General features: G+C 41.0%; 1 protein-coding gene across 6 annotated transcripts in view; it reads left to right on the top strand.

Annotated features, from left to right (window-relative positions):
• Positions 1-8405, top strand: part of Eaf2 (ELL associated factor 2) — a 38294-nt gene extending 29889 nt beyond the window's left edge. For 4 of the 6 annotated variants that reach the window (XM_029544738.1, XM_029544737.1, XM_029544739.1 and 1 more), the window contains exons 3-4: positions 1734-1991; positions 8228-8343. In XM_029544738.1, coding sequence (XP_029400598.1) covers positions 1734-1991; positions 8228-8274 — 305 coding nt within the window. In that variant the 3' untranslated portion in view covers positions 8275-8343. Of the gene's footprint in view, positions 1-1733; positions 1992-8227 lie in introns of all 6 variants that reach the window. The other 2 variants (XM_021209988.1, XM_021209991.1) reach the window with 2 other exon arrangements.
• The last annotated feature ends 3735 nt before the right edge of the window (positions 8406-12140 follow it).

The following is a 12140-nucleotide window of genomic DNA, read 5'->3' as shown; positions in this document are numbered from 1 at the left end:
ATATATATATATATATATATATATATATATATATATATATATATATAGTGAACCACATACATGCAGTACCCATGGAGGCCAGAAGAGGGCATCATATCCTCTGGGTCATGGATGTTGTGAACCAATCACAACCATGGATGGTTGTGATCCATCATGTGGCTGCTGGGACTCACTCTCTGGAAGAACAGCTAGTGCTCTTAATAGCTGAGCTTCTCCCTCTTTTTGAGGAAAAGTCTCACTGTATAGCTCTTTGAACTTGGTATTTTCCAGCCTCAGCCTCCTAAATGCTAGGATTCCAAATTATGATGCCATACCCAACTGGTTACCTACGCTTTTAGTCTCATAATCCCATTATTAAAATACAGCTTGGTGCCAAAGGAGGGGTTTTTACTTTTTTTTAATTTTTGAGATTATAATTTAATTAAAACATATCTCGCTTTCCTTTTCTACCTGCAAACACACCTATATACCCTTCTCTTTCTAAGTTCATGGCCTCTTTTTTTCACTAATTGCTATTGCATGCATATATTTACATGTGGATACATATATATTACCAAATATAGCCTGTTTAGTCCATATATTGCTGTGTGCTTGTGTGTGTGTGTGTGTGTGTGTGTGTTTCTGCATGTTTTCAGGGCTGATCATTTAGCACTGGACAGCCAATTGGTGTGCTCTTCCCTGGGGAAGGCTATTTCTCTTGTTCTCAGCTTCCCTCAGTTGGTTAATAGTTCTTTGTGTAGAGTTGAGGCTTCATAGGTTTTTCGCTATTCGGTTTGGTATGTTCATTTGTGTCATCCTTATTCGGGTAACACGGGCAATAGACTCTGTGGGTATAGCTTCTGATGTCAGTAGGAGACACAATCTCACAGCCAACCTCCTGATCTGTTTTTAACATTGTAAGATCTGGGAGTCGTACGGTCTTTCCATGCCCTCCTCCCAGATGTTCCCTGAGCCTTAGGTGCAGATATGTTTTGGAGGTGTTTCTGTTGGGACTGGGCTCCACAACTTGAAATTTTGATTGGTTGTGGTTTTCTGTTTTGCTCTCTGTCTATTGCAAAAAGAAGTTTCCTGGATGAGGGGTGAAGACTACACTTATCTGTGGATGTAAGGACAAATGTTCATAGAGTGTTATTATTAGGGATTATGCTGGTCTTTTAGTAAATTAGTGGTTGTAGATTCTCCCCTAATAACCATGACTTCACTAGCACTGAGAAGTTACCTAAGTTCCTGGTACCTAGTATAGTCTTTCTGGCTGTGTGAGTCATAAGTCTGCTGGTTACCACCAAGGTGTGTGTACCACTACTACTCTGCTGTATTATTGTGCCAATCGATGGGGTCCATGGACATGCTAGCTGGGTGAGACAGTTGGTTGCCTCTCTCCATTGAAGCTTCCAAATGTCACCTTCTGGTTCCGTGAAAGGTAATCCTCGAGGAAAGGGTGTATGGGTCTGTTCCAGCAATAAGGTCTCTGCACCCTGTTATTGAAGTACATGGTGTCTTTAGTGATAGGGATCTATCTACCTTCCTCCTCTGGGGGTAACCGAGGGCAACAGCCACAGGCTGGATGTTTAGAAAGTTTCTTGGACAGTGCACTACAGGAATTTCTAAAATAAATGGTTTAGATGCTGGAATCTGTGTTTTAGTTTTATTTATTCCTCATCTTAAAATCTAATGCATTTATGTTGTCGTGTTTCTTCTTGATATCTACTTGACCTTATTATTTCTATTTTCAGAACTGAAAGCAGAAGCTAGTCTTATGGACCAGATGAGTAGTTGTGATAGTTCATCAGATTCCAAAAGTTCTTCATCTTCAAGTAGTGAGGATAGTCCTAGTGATTCTGCAGATGATGACCAACCCTCTCCTTCGGCTCCAAGGAAATACAGCTCAGAGCACCCTAGCGTGTCTGCTGGGCCACAGTACAGGACTTCAGAGGCTGTTGCTACTTGTCATCGTCTCCATGACAACAGTACCCTTCTGATGAGTACTTTACGTAAGTATGCCCAACCGTAAGAACTAAAACAGGACTTGCCGTTGTAGCCATGTTTATTGTGAACTAAAATTTAAAGAAGAGTCTTAATTTATGTATTTTGTAATCGTTAGCTACTTTTTCTCCTTTGCAAGTTTAAAATGTACTGTCACTGGTAGTAAGGGCTCCTCGAAGGTTTTCCATGGGTCCTTTCCTTTATATTCTATCTTCTTTTTCTTAGATAACCTCCTCATGTTCCTGCTTCTGTCTGTCTGTCTGTCAGTCTGACTGTCTGTCTGTCTATCTATCTATCTAGAACTTTTAAATACCCATCTCCACGCAGACCTCTGAGTCCTGGGCAGATAGGTAGCTTCATCTCTTGGTAAAAGGCACTTCAAATACATGTTGTACAAAAAACAACCCTATATTTTTTGGCTCACTATATATTTGCCTAGTGAATGGCAGCATTTGTGTCATTATGTAAACCAGAAGCCTGATTGTATTCCAGGATTGAGCTACTCTCCTACCTTTTTGTATATTCAATATTTTATCAAGGCCTGTTAACTTCTACTTCCTAAATATTTTTTAAATCCATCTACTTCTTTTCATCTTTACCACTGTTGTTCAGCTCATTTCCTTTATTTCCCCAACCATCAATACCAGGACTTCCTCCCAACTTGATGTTCTCCCTTTCCCTTAACTGTTATGTCCACTTGATGTTGCCAGTATGTGTGTGAGCGTAACTGTAGGGCCATTTACTGAAACAAGGTCAACCTTCTAGGCCTGCGTCTCTGAAGATAGCTGAGCTTTCCTTCCCTAGAAGCCACCAATGTTCACCGTGTTGAAGTTTTGACTGACTTGATCTTAGGCAAGTCTCGTGTACATACAGTCAAGGAAATTTTGATCAACTGTGTATATTATTAGCTATATTGATCTTTTAGTGATTCTAATATAATTTATCATCTCTCTTGCTTTAAACTTTTCAAAGTTTGCAATTTGTTTTACAATAGAGAGTAGACCTTAACAAAATTATATTGCTTTATTTACTATTTATCCATTTTCTTAGTGTGGTGGTTTGAATATGTATGATCCAGGGAATGGTACTATTTGGTGGTATGACCTTATTAGAGGAGGTGTGGCTTTGTTGGATTAGGTGTGTTACTGTGGGCATGGGCTTTAAGACCCTTGTACTAGCTGCCTGGAAGCTAGTTTTCTGTTTGCCTTTTGAGCAAGATGTAGAACTCACAGCTCCTGCACCATGCCTGCCTGGACACTGCAATGCTCCCACCTTGATAATAATACACTGAATCTCTGAACGTGTAAGCCCGCCCTGATGAAATGTTGTCCTTTATAAGAGTGGCTGGCCTTGGTCGAGGTGTCTCTTTCACAACAGTAAAACCTTAAGACAGAAGTTGGTACCAGGGACTGCAGTGTTGCTGTGATAGGCCTGGCCATGCTTTTGTTTGGAAGAATGTGGATTTGGGGTCTTTGGATTTGGAAAGCAGTGGTATGTTTTAAGTGGGGCTTAATGGGCCATCCTCGTAGGAATATGGAAGACAGTGGTGCTGAGGGTGATTTGAATTGTAGAAGCCTGACTCTAGAGGTTTCCGAGGAGAAGAATTTTAATATGTGGCCAAGACTGTCCTTGTTTAGTGCAGAATGTAGCTGCTTTTGACCCCATCTGAAGAGTCTACCTGAGGTTAAGGAAAAAAAAATTTATATTAATTCCATTGACAAAGGAAGTCTCAAGAAAGCCCAACAAAAACTTTGTTCTCTGGTTAAGTCTCATGAAGAACATTTTGAAGAAGTGTAGCAGGCTTAGAAAGGAAATATATAAAATGTGTGGCTCAAGTAATAAAAGGGCACCAGGAAGTGAAATGGAGCTGAATCCTGTGTTCAAGGAGATAAACAGATTAAGGGAGTGGTAACTTTGTGGCAAGATTCCACCCAGCTAAACTTGTTTCTGCATTTACGATTGAACAAGGAATAGTTATATCATGTTAGGCATTATTATTACTTGGTTATTGTTTTCACTTGGACTTTTAATCTGGAATGAACTACAATTCAGAAATGAAAAACACAGGCTTTTGATCTGAATCTTGAGGCATAGTGGCCATGAAAAGCTTTGGTCCAGGTAGACAGAGGCAAGCCGATCTCTGAATTCAAGGCCAGCCTGGGATACAGCAAATTCTAAGTAGAGAAAAGTTTAAATCTGGGCGTGGTAGACCACACCTTTAATTTAGGAGATAGGCATGCAGATCTTTGAGTTCAAGGTCAATCTATGGAGCCAGTTCCAGAACAGCTAAGCTTAGGAAGTGAAAGAATTAGAAAACAGAAAGCTGGTGATGATGTGATAGAAGAAGGGTGCGTGTTCCAGCCCTACTAAGCAGCAGAGCTCAGCAGCGTTGGCCATGTGACTCTGCCTTTAGAGTCAAGAATAGAAGAGATTCCTGGGACAATTGATGCTGATTTTCTGGAACTAATAAATTAGCAGTGATTAAGAAGAGACCAGTATCACTGAAGTGAAATCTGGGAAGTGTTTTCTGAGAGCACAAAGAAGCTGTGTTTCAGAGATAGCCAAGGTTTAACCTCATGCTGCATCTGGACTTGCTAATGTATAAGAATCACCCAGATGGTAGTAGCTTTAAAAGTATGGAGAGCAGCTGAGGCTTGGCACTGTAAGAAGCCATCGAAGGCCATTGGTGAAGGTGCAGTCTCAGTTGTAGTTGATGGCCCAGGACTGAAGGGGTCATGCAAAGAAGCTGAGGCTTGGCACCATGAAGAGAGCCTATAAGATGCTATTGATAAAGTCTAGTTGCAGAGGAAGACCACAGTATATTGGAGATGCCAGTACCATTGGTTGATCACTAAGAGCAGCAGGAGTGGAGTCAGCCAGAGCCTAGAGTGCTACAGAGGGCAGAGCTGGAGATGTGACCCAAGCCTTTTCGAGGAGCCCAGAAGCTCAGTCTAGCTTAACTGTCAAATTCTAGAGCCTGAAGAACAACAACCAAGACTGTGCTCTAACTTCTTGACACATGCAAGCACACACACAAAGTGTTTGATACAAGCCGAAGAGATAGCTCAGTTAGCAAGGCACTTGGAATACTTTAGTTCAATCCTTAGAACCCATGTTTTAAAAAACAAGAACAAAACCTGAGTAGGGTAAGGCAAAGACAAGGGAATCCCTAGAGATTGCTGGCCAGCCAGATAAACCCACTTAGTGAGTTCCAGACTAGTGAGAGATATTGTCTCCAAAGCATTGGTGGATAACACTCAGGAACAATGCCTAAAACTGTCCTTGGCTTCCACATGCACTCAAATGTGTACATGAACACAAAGTTGCTTGATAAGATGCAAGGAAGTTATACTTTCTGTGGGAAGCTAGCCAATGTATGGTGAGGGTAAGTGAAGACGAGAAAGAGTACTAGGTATTTCACTAACTGGATGTTCTTCAGTTAGTGAAAGGAGGCTAAGGGGAAAAGCAACCGTCTACAAGATTCCTGTGGCGCAGTTTCAGAAGCCATATTTATACAGCATTGTTACTCATTGGCTCCTTGAAGGGACCTACCATATCTCCAAGAGATAGCAATCTTCGAAGGTGATTGTAAAACTTGTTTCTGGTAAATGGGGCAGAATCACAAGATCCTGCAAAGAGTGTTATAAAGGTGTGTGTATGTGTGTGTGTGTGTGTGTGTGTGTGTGTGTGTGTGTGAGAGAGAGAGAGAGAGAGAGAGAGAGAGAGAGAGAGAGAGAGATACAGAGACAGAGACAGAGACAGAGACAGAGACAGAGACAGAGAGAGCACGAGGGAGAGGAACTTCCTCCTCAAAATGGGCAAATATAATTCTGAAACAAGGAAAAACCCATGTGATCCTAAGGAAGATATATGAAGACATAGCCTTTTAGAAGACAAAGTCTCATTATGTAGCCCTGGCTGGCTGGCCTGGAACTTACTCTGTAGACCAAGCTGGCTCCATATAACAAAACAAAGGAAAGCAGAAATAAAACAAAATCTAATATATTATAAATAAGAATCAAGTACTGCGAGAGACGAGTCCTTGCATGCCATACACAAGACCCAGAGTTTGAGCTCCAGTACTTAACATGGGTAAAGATGCTTGCCACCAAACTTCCTGAGTGGAGTTCAATCTCCAGAGCTCACGTGGGAGTGGGAGACGTGTGACACCAACAACCCATCCTCTGGCTTCCACACGTGTGCACAGACAGGAAGGGAAGTGTTTAAAGATTAAATTTGGAAGAACAAGTCCTGGAAATGTTTTGTAAAAGATCAATAAGTAGGCAAGACTGACAAGGGTGAGAAGTGAACTAGTAAGATGGAAGGTGCTGTCCCAGAACACAGGGGAAAATAAAAACTAAGAGAGAAGGAGAATAGATGGAAAAGATGAAACACTGAATAGTAGGAATTCCCAGAAAGAATAGAAGGGATGCTGTGAAAACTTAACGTTTAGAATTTTCCAGTACTGAAGACTTCCATGAGTCTACTCCAGATACTAAAATAGGCAAATGAAAATAATAAAGATACATCTTAGCACTTAAACCGCAGCATACCAGGGAGGAAGTGACACTTGTGCTGGCATGCCTGGGTCAGAAGTGAGAAAAGACTCAGCTTCTCTCCTGCTTCCATGTTTCCTCTACACCATTACAGTGTAGTTACTGATGTAGTCAGGTTCAACTTAGTTCCTGTTAAAAGTGTTCCGTGCTTTCTCATTGTGTTCAAACAGTCTTTACTGAGACTTTCTCTCTACTTTTCTGACCTCATTCCCCATCTTTGTCTCCCTCATTTCTCCCATGCTGGCCACTGTAGCCTCTTTACAAGGAAAAAAAAATCCTATAACCCCCACTCCTGTTTTGTCAGCTAATGGATGGATGCTAAGGGAGGGAAAATGAGCATTCTTCAGAAATGTGACCCAAGCTTCAGCAGGTGGCTCTACACCCTGGTACCTTCAGGCAGAGCTAATTGGAGCCAGTGGACTATTTTTTTTAAAAGAGGGGGATGAAGAAGAGAAAGAAGATATGCAGTTTGGAGAAAGATGTAGTGTCAGGGAGAGTTAGCTGCAGGGTGAGTTGGAAGTCCATGTGATGTAAATACATTGCATTCACGTGTGAAATTACCAAAGATATATATAATAAAAAGAATCACAGCCACTCTACACTTGCCTTAGAGCATTTACACTTGTTATCTTAGATTAGAAGATTAGACACTGCCTCCATTATTTAATGACTTTCTGTTCAAATGTTGCCTCTCATAAAGCTTTCCCGGCTACAGTACGTACAATAGCACCTCCTGCTCCTCTCTCCATAGTCCCCCAGGACTAATTCCTACTTGACGTTAGACTAGATATGTGTTTCCTATCTTTCTGCTCCACTGAAATGCTGTCTCCATGACTAAGCACACAAATGACTTACAAAAGCACTTGGTGCCTAGATAAGTCTTTATGGAACTGGGAATTGAACACAGGGTCCTGTCCATAGTAGTAGCCAGGTGTCCTATCACTGAGTGACATCTGGCCTAAGGGTTTTTTTTTTTTTTTTGATTTTGGTTTTTTGGTTTTTTGAGACAGTGTTTCTCTGTATAGCCCTGGCTTTCCTGGAACTCACTTTGTAGACCAGGCTGACCTCGAACTCAGAAATCTGCCTGCCTCCTCCCAAGTGCTGGGATTAAAGGCATGTGCCACCACGCCCGGCTTGGTCTAAGGGTTCTTGACATCTGTTCCATAACGGTTTGGATTGCATCTGAAGGTAAAAATACATTAAAAATTTTACACTCTTGCCGGGCCTGGTGGCACAGGCTTAATCCCAGCACTCGGGAGGCAGAGGCAGGAGGATTTCTGAGTTCGAGGCCAGCCTGGTCTACCAAGTGAGTTCCAGGACAGTCAGGGCTATACAGAGAAACCCTGTCTCNCCAAGTGAGTTCCAGGACAGTCAGGGCTATACAGAGAAACCCTGTCTCGAAAAACCAAAAAAAAAAAAAAAAAAAAAAAATTTTACACTCTTGAAAATGATAGTCTGGTATAATAAGAGAGTAGTGTAAAGGGAATGATGTCATCAGTATGTGAAAGAAAGCTAAAATAAATGCCAGTGGTATGAAATGCTGAAGTTTGCTGCTGTGGCTTTTACTTTCGATGCAGTATTGATTGGTGTACATGGTATGTGGCTGAATTATATTATAAGCAATCATATTAGACTAAATGAATGTATTAAATATTAACAGTTCAACAGTGTTGTTATTTTTATTTTAGGAAGTGATTTGCAGCTGAGTGAGTCAGAAAGCGACACTGAGGACTGATATCAAGCTACAGAGAAAACGTTTGTGAGATGTGTAAGAATCTGTTTTGTATTGAGAAGAAATATTCCTATGTTTATGGAAATTGTGTAACTTTTGCTGAAAAAATAAAGTTGGTTCAGAATTTTCAACTATTTGTTGGTATTGGTATTTGGTATTTATATTTATGATACTTTTGAATTTAAAGGAAATATAGACAGTTATAGCTGAAATCTACCAAACAACAGGTTCTTTATTAATTTTTAAAGCAGTTATAGGTTCCCAGAAAAATTGGTAAGAAAGTTGGGAGAGTCCTTTTCCCTCTGGCCCTCCCTGCCACCTCATGCCAAAGGGGCATATAGTTGCTCCAGCTGATGGCTCTCCATTGGCACATCACCACCACCAAAATGCATAGTTCATAATAGGATTTATATTTGCTGTTGTACACCCTCTAGACTTTTCACAAATGTGTACAGTCGCACCATAAATCCATCACTGTATTAAGCATAGCATAGTTTCATTGCCTTAAAAGTCTTGTGTGCGCTACTCATTCTTTGGGCTGGCCTTGAATATGCCTCTCTTCCCCTGCCTCATGCCCCAAGTGCTGAGGTTAGACATGTGTTGCTATCACTCCTGGCTTGACCTCATATGATATATTACTGTTTCCATAGGCTCTGCCTTTTCCTGGTATCCTGTAGTTGGAATCATACAGTATATGGCTTTTTCAGATCAGCTTTCTGTGATGGCTCAGTAGTCTTATTTCTTTTTAATTCTGCATACTGTTCTATGTCTGCATGCACCGTAGCTTATTCATTAATCTATTGAATCAGCATCCTGGTTTCTTCAAACTTTGGCAATTCAATGTCATCTGTTCTCACTGGTGTTTCCTTAAGTGTAATTTATGGGCAGTCAGTCTTAAGTCTGGCTTTACTCTCTCGTGCTTTCTCTGGTTGTCCTTCTCTCTAGTCTCCTCTGTTATCTTCATGTTCTGCCTTACTCAGCAATGCTGTGCTGAAAACTACCATTATAGCACTGAACTAGAGCAGATTCATATATTTAATATAGCTGGGTAAAACACTCCTATAGTGTTATTAAAGTAATTCAAAATATAAAGTTTTTATTCAAAGTTGTTATGCTGGCATTCCTTTTAATACTACTAACAAGAAATGGGCACACAGTGGGTGAGCTGGGAAGGCTAGCTCCCAGATGTAGTTTCCTATAATCAAAACAGCTCATCTTGTTTCCTGCTTTTATTTTCCTTGTAAATGAAATATTCTTAAGTCCTTTTTGAGGGGTTGGCATGTTTTGAGACAGTCTCAGTATGTAGCCTAGGCTGACTCATGATCCTCCTGCCTCAGCCTCCATTTCAAGGATTAGGCATGCATCACCACACCCAACTTAGACATATATATATATATATATATATATATATATGTCTAAGTATGGCTCAGTAGTCATATATATATATATATATATATATATATATATATATATANATATATATATATATATATATATATATATATATATATGTCTAAGTATGGCTCAGTAGTCATATATATATATATATATATATATATATATATATATATATAATCTTAACCTAATAATATATGTATATATTATCTTAACCTATTTCCCCTCCCTTTGCTCCTCCCATTTCCCCACCTTTCCTCTCTCCCAAATCAACTCCTCCTATTTTTCCCTAAGAAAAAGAAAAAGGAGCGGGCCTCCCAGGGATATCCACCAAACAGGGCATAACAAGATATAATAAGACTAGGCACAAATCCTCATGTCACAGCTGAACATGGCAACCCAATAGGAGGAAAAGGGTCCCAAGCACAGGCAAAGGAATCAGAGACATTCCCCCACTCCCACTTGGGGGAGTCCTACAAGAACACCAAGCTACACAACCACAATGTATATGCAGAGGACCTCAAACTCATACAGGGTCTGTGATTATCATATCAAACTCTGTGAGCCCCTGTGAGCTCTGCTTAATTGGTTCTGTGGGTCATGTTCTTGTAGTATCCTTGACCCCTCTGGTTCCTAGAATCCTTCCTTCCCCTCCTTTGCAGGCTTCCTCTGGCTTCACCCAGTGTTAAACACCATATCAATGAATTGATTTTTATTCTTTATACCCTTCAAGGAGAGGGGGATAAGGTTTTTGGTTTGTCCTGTAGTCTTATACTGTCAAAATCAACTCAAAACAAAACAACCCCATGTGATCCCGAAATGTGTGGTGGATTTCTCTCCAGCAAGCAAGCAAGCAAGCAAGCAAGCAAGCAAGCAAGCAAGCAAGCAAGCAAGCAATTCTGCAGTAGATGCAGGTTGTATGTCTTTTAATAGGATTCACTTTATGAAGTTACCTGCCTAGGGACAGCATCAGATTGCACAGCATGTGAGCCCACTTCAGATGTCAATTCCAAGCATTACATTGTTTTACTTGTGTTTAAGGCCAATTGGCCATAAATGAAGGACACTATAATCCCTCCTTTCGTTGAATTAACTTGCTTCAATGGCTTACAGACTCAGAAGCATATTTCTATGAAACATAACATGTAGAGGTGATAGGCCAAGGTATGGGAAAGGGGTGTGGAGAGGCTACCTCCTCCCTGGTCACACAGGTTCATCAATCTGGATGTTCTCAAATCATGTCCTTTCTGATTCTACAGGGACTTCATCGCATAGGCACAGAGACTGGATGAGGAAACCTACCAAGGCCTGTCTGGTCAGATTCTTCACTATTTCTTCCCCAAGGGCCTGGGGCAAATTCTTCTGGAATTAAGAGAGTCTAATGACCTACTATTATGCAAAGAAAACAAGACTGTCTTTTTATGGCCTGTCCTATGAACAATAGGATAAGATTAAGGTGTATTTTTAGTCTCTGTGGTCTTCCTTGTCAGAGTGAAATTCTAGTTTCTCTGGTCAGCCTTGGGGAGGAACGAAAGCAGGTGTGTGTGTGGGGGGGGGAGATGGAAGGAGGGAGGGAGGAAAGGAGGAAAGAAGAAAATGGGAGAGGAGGAAGGAAGAGTGACTGCTTTCTAAGACTTGCTTTGGAGGTTGTAAATATCCTAATATCTTGTGGCGTAGAAGACTTAGAGAATAAGAATTTCAGGAGCAGTGAGCCAAAATTACAGGAGCGATAAGCCAAGAGTCATGGATGAGAACCAAAGTATGTATATCATAGTATCACACTCTAAATAGACTAAGGGAAAGAACCCCCGAAAGATTTAGAAGCAGTGTGCGCTGTAAATATACTGCGCTACACTTACAGATCCATCAGGAGAGGCTCAGCTCAGCTCAGCAAGTTATAACTGCTGCCCAATCTGACACTCAGTACATATGCTGCTTCATTTCTACTTCCTGACTCTCATGTAAAGCCTAGAGCCTTACAGAGAAGGTGATTCTGGAAAGCAATTTCCCCTTTTAAACTAAGTTGTCAATTGCCAGCATGAAAGCTGTAACCACTCAGGTGTCCATCAACGTAAGAATGGCTAACTAAAGTGATATATTTGTATGGTAAATTTGATGAAATAGAAGGAAAAAAAAATCTTGCTATGACTTAGTTGGTAGAGTGCTTGCTTAGCACTCACAAAACCCTGAACTGAGTTCAGTCTCCAGCACTACATGAACTTGAAGTGAGCTGGCAGCTCATTCCTGGACTCGCGGCACTCAGCATGCTGAAGGTAGCAGTCGGAGGATCCGAGTCATTCAAGGCTGTCCTTGGCTAAGTAGGAAAATCAGTAAGACTTTGTCTCACAAAAAGACAAATTTCATAGAAATTGGTTTGAAAACCAAAGTTCATGCTCTGGAGTTTGGCAACTGGGGGCCTCTGACTGTGCATGAATTGGTGCATATGGGTGCTACTTCATCTGTTTTTCCCGAAG

The sequence above is a fragment of the Mus pahari genome, chromosome 12, assembly GCF_900095145.1.
Source record: "Mus pahari chromosome 12, PAHARI_EIJ_v1.1, whole genome shotgun sequence".
Lineage (NCBI taxonomy): Eukaryota > Metazoa > Chordata > Mammalia > Rodentia > Muridae > Mus > Mus pahari.
Note: the sequence above shows the minus strand (reverse complement) of the source record. Positions and strands in the feature narration are given on the sequence as shown.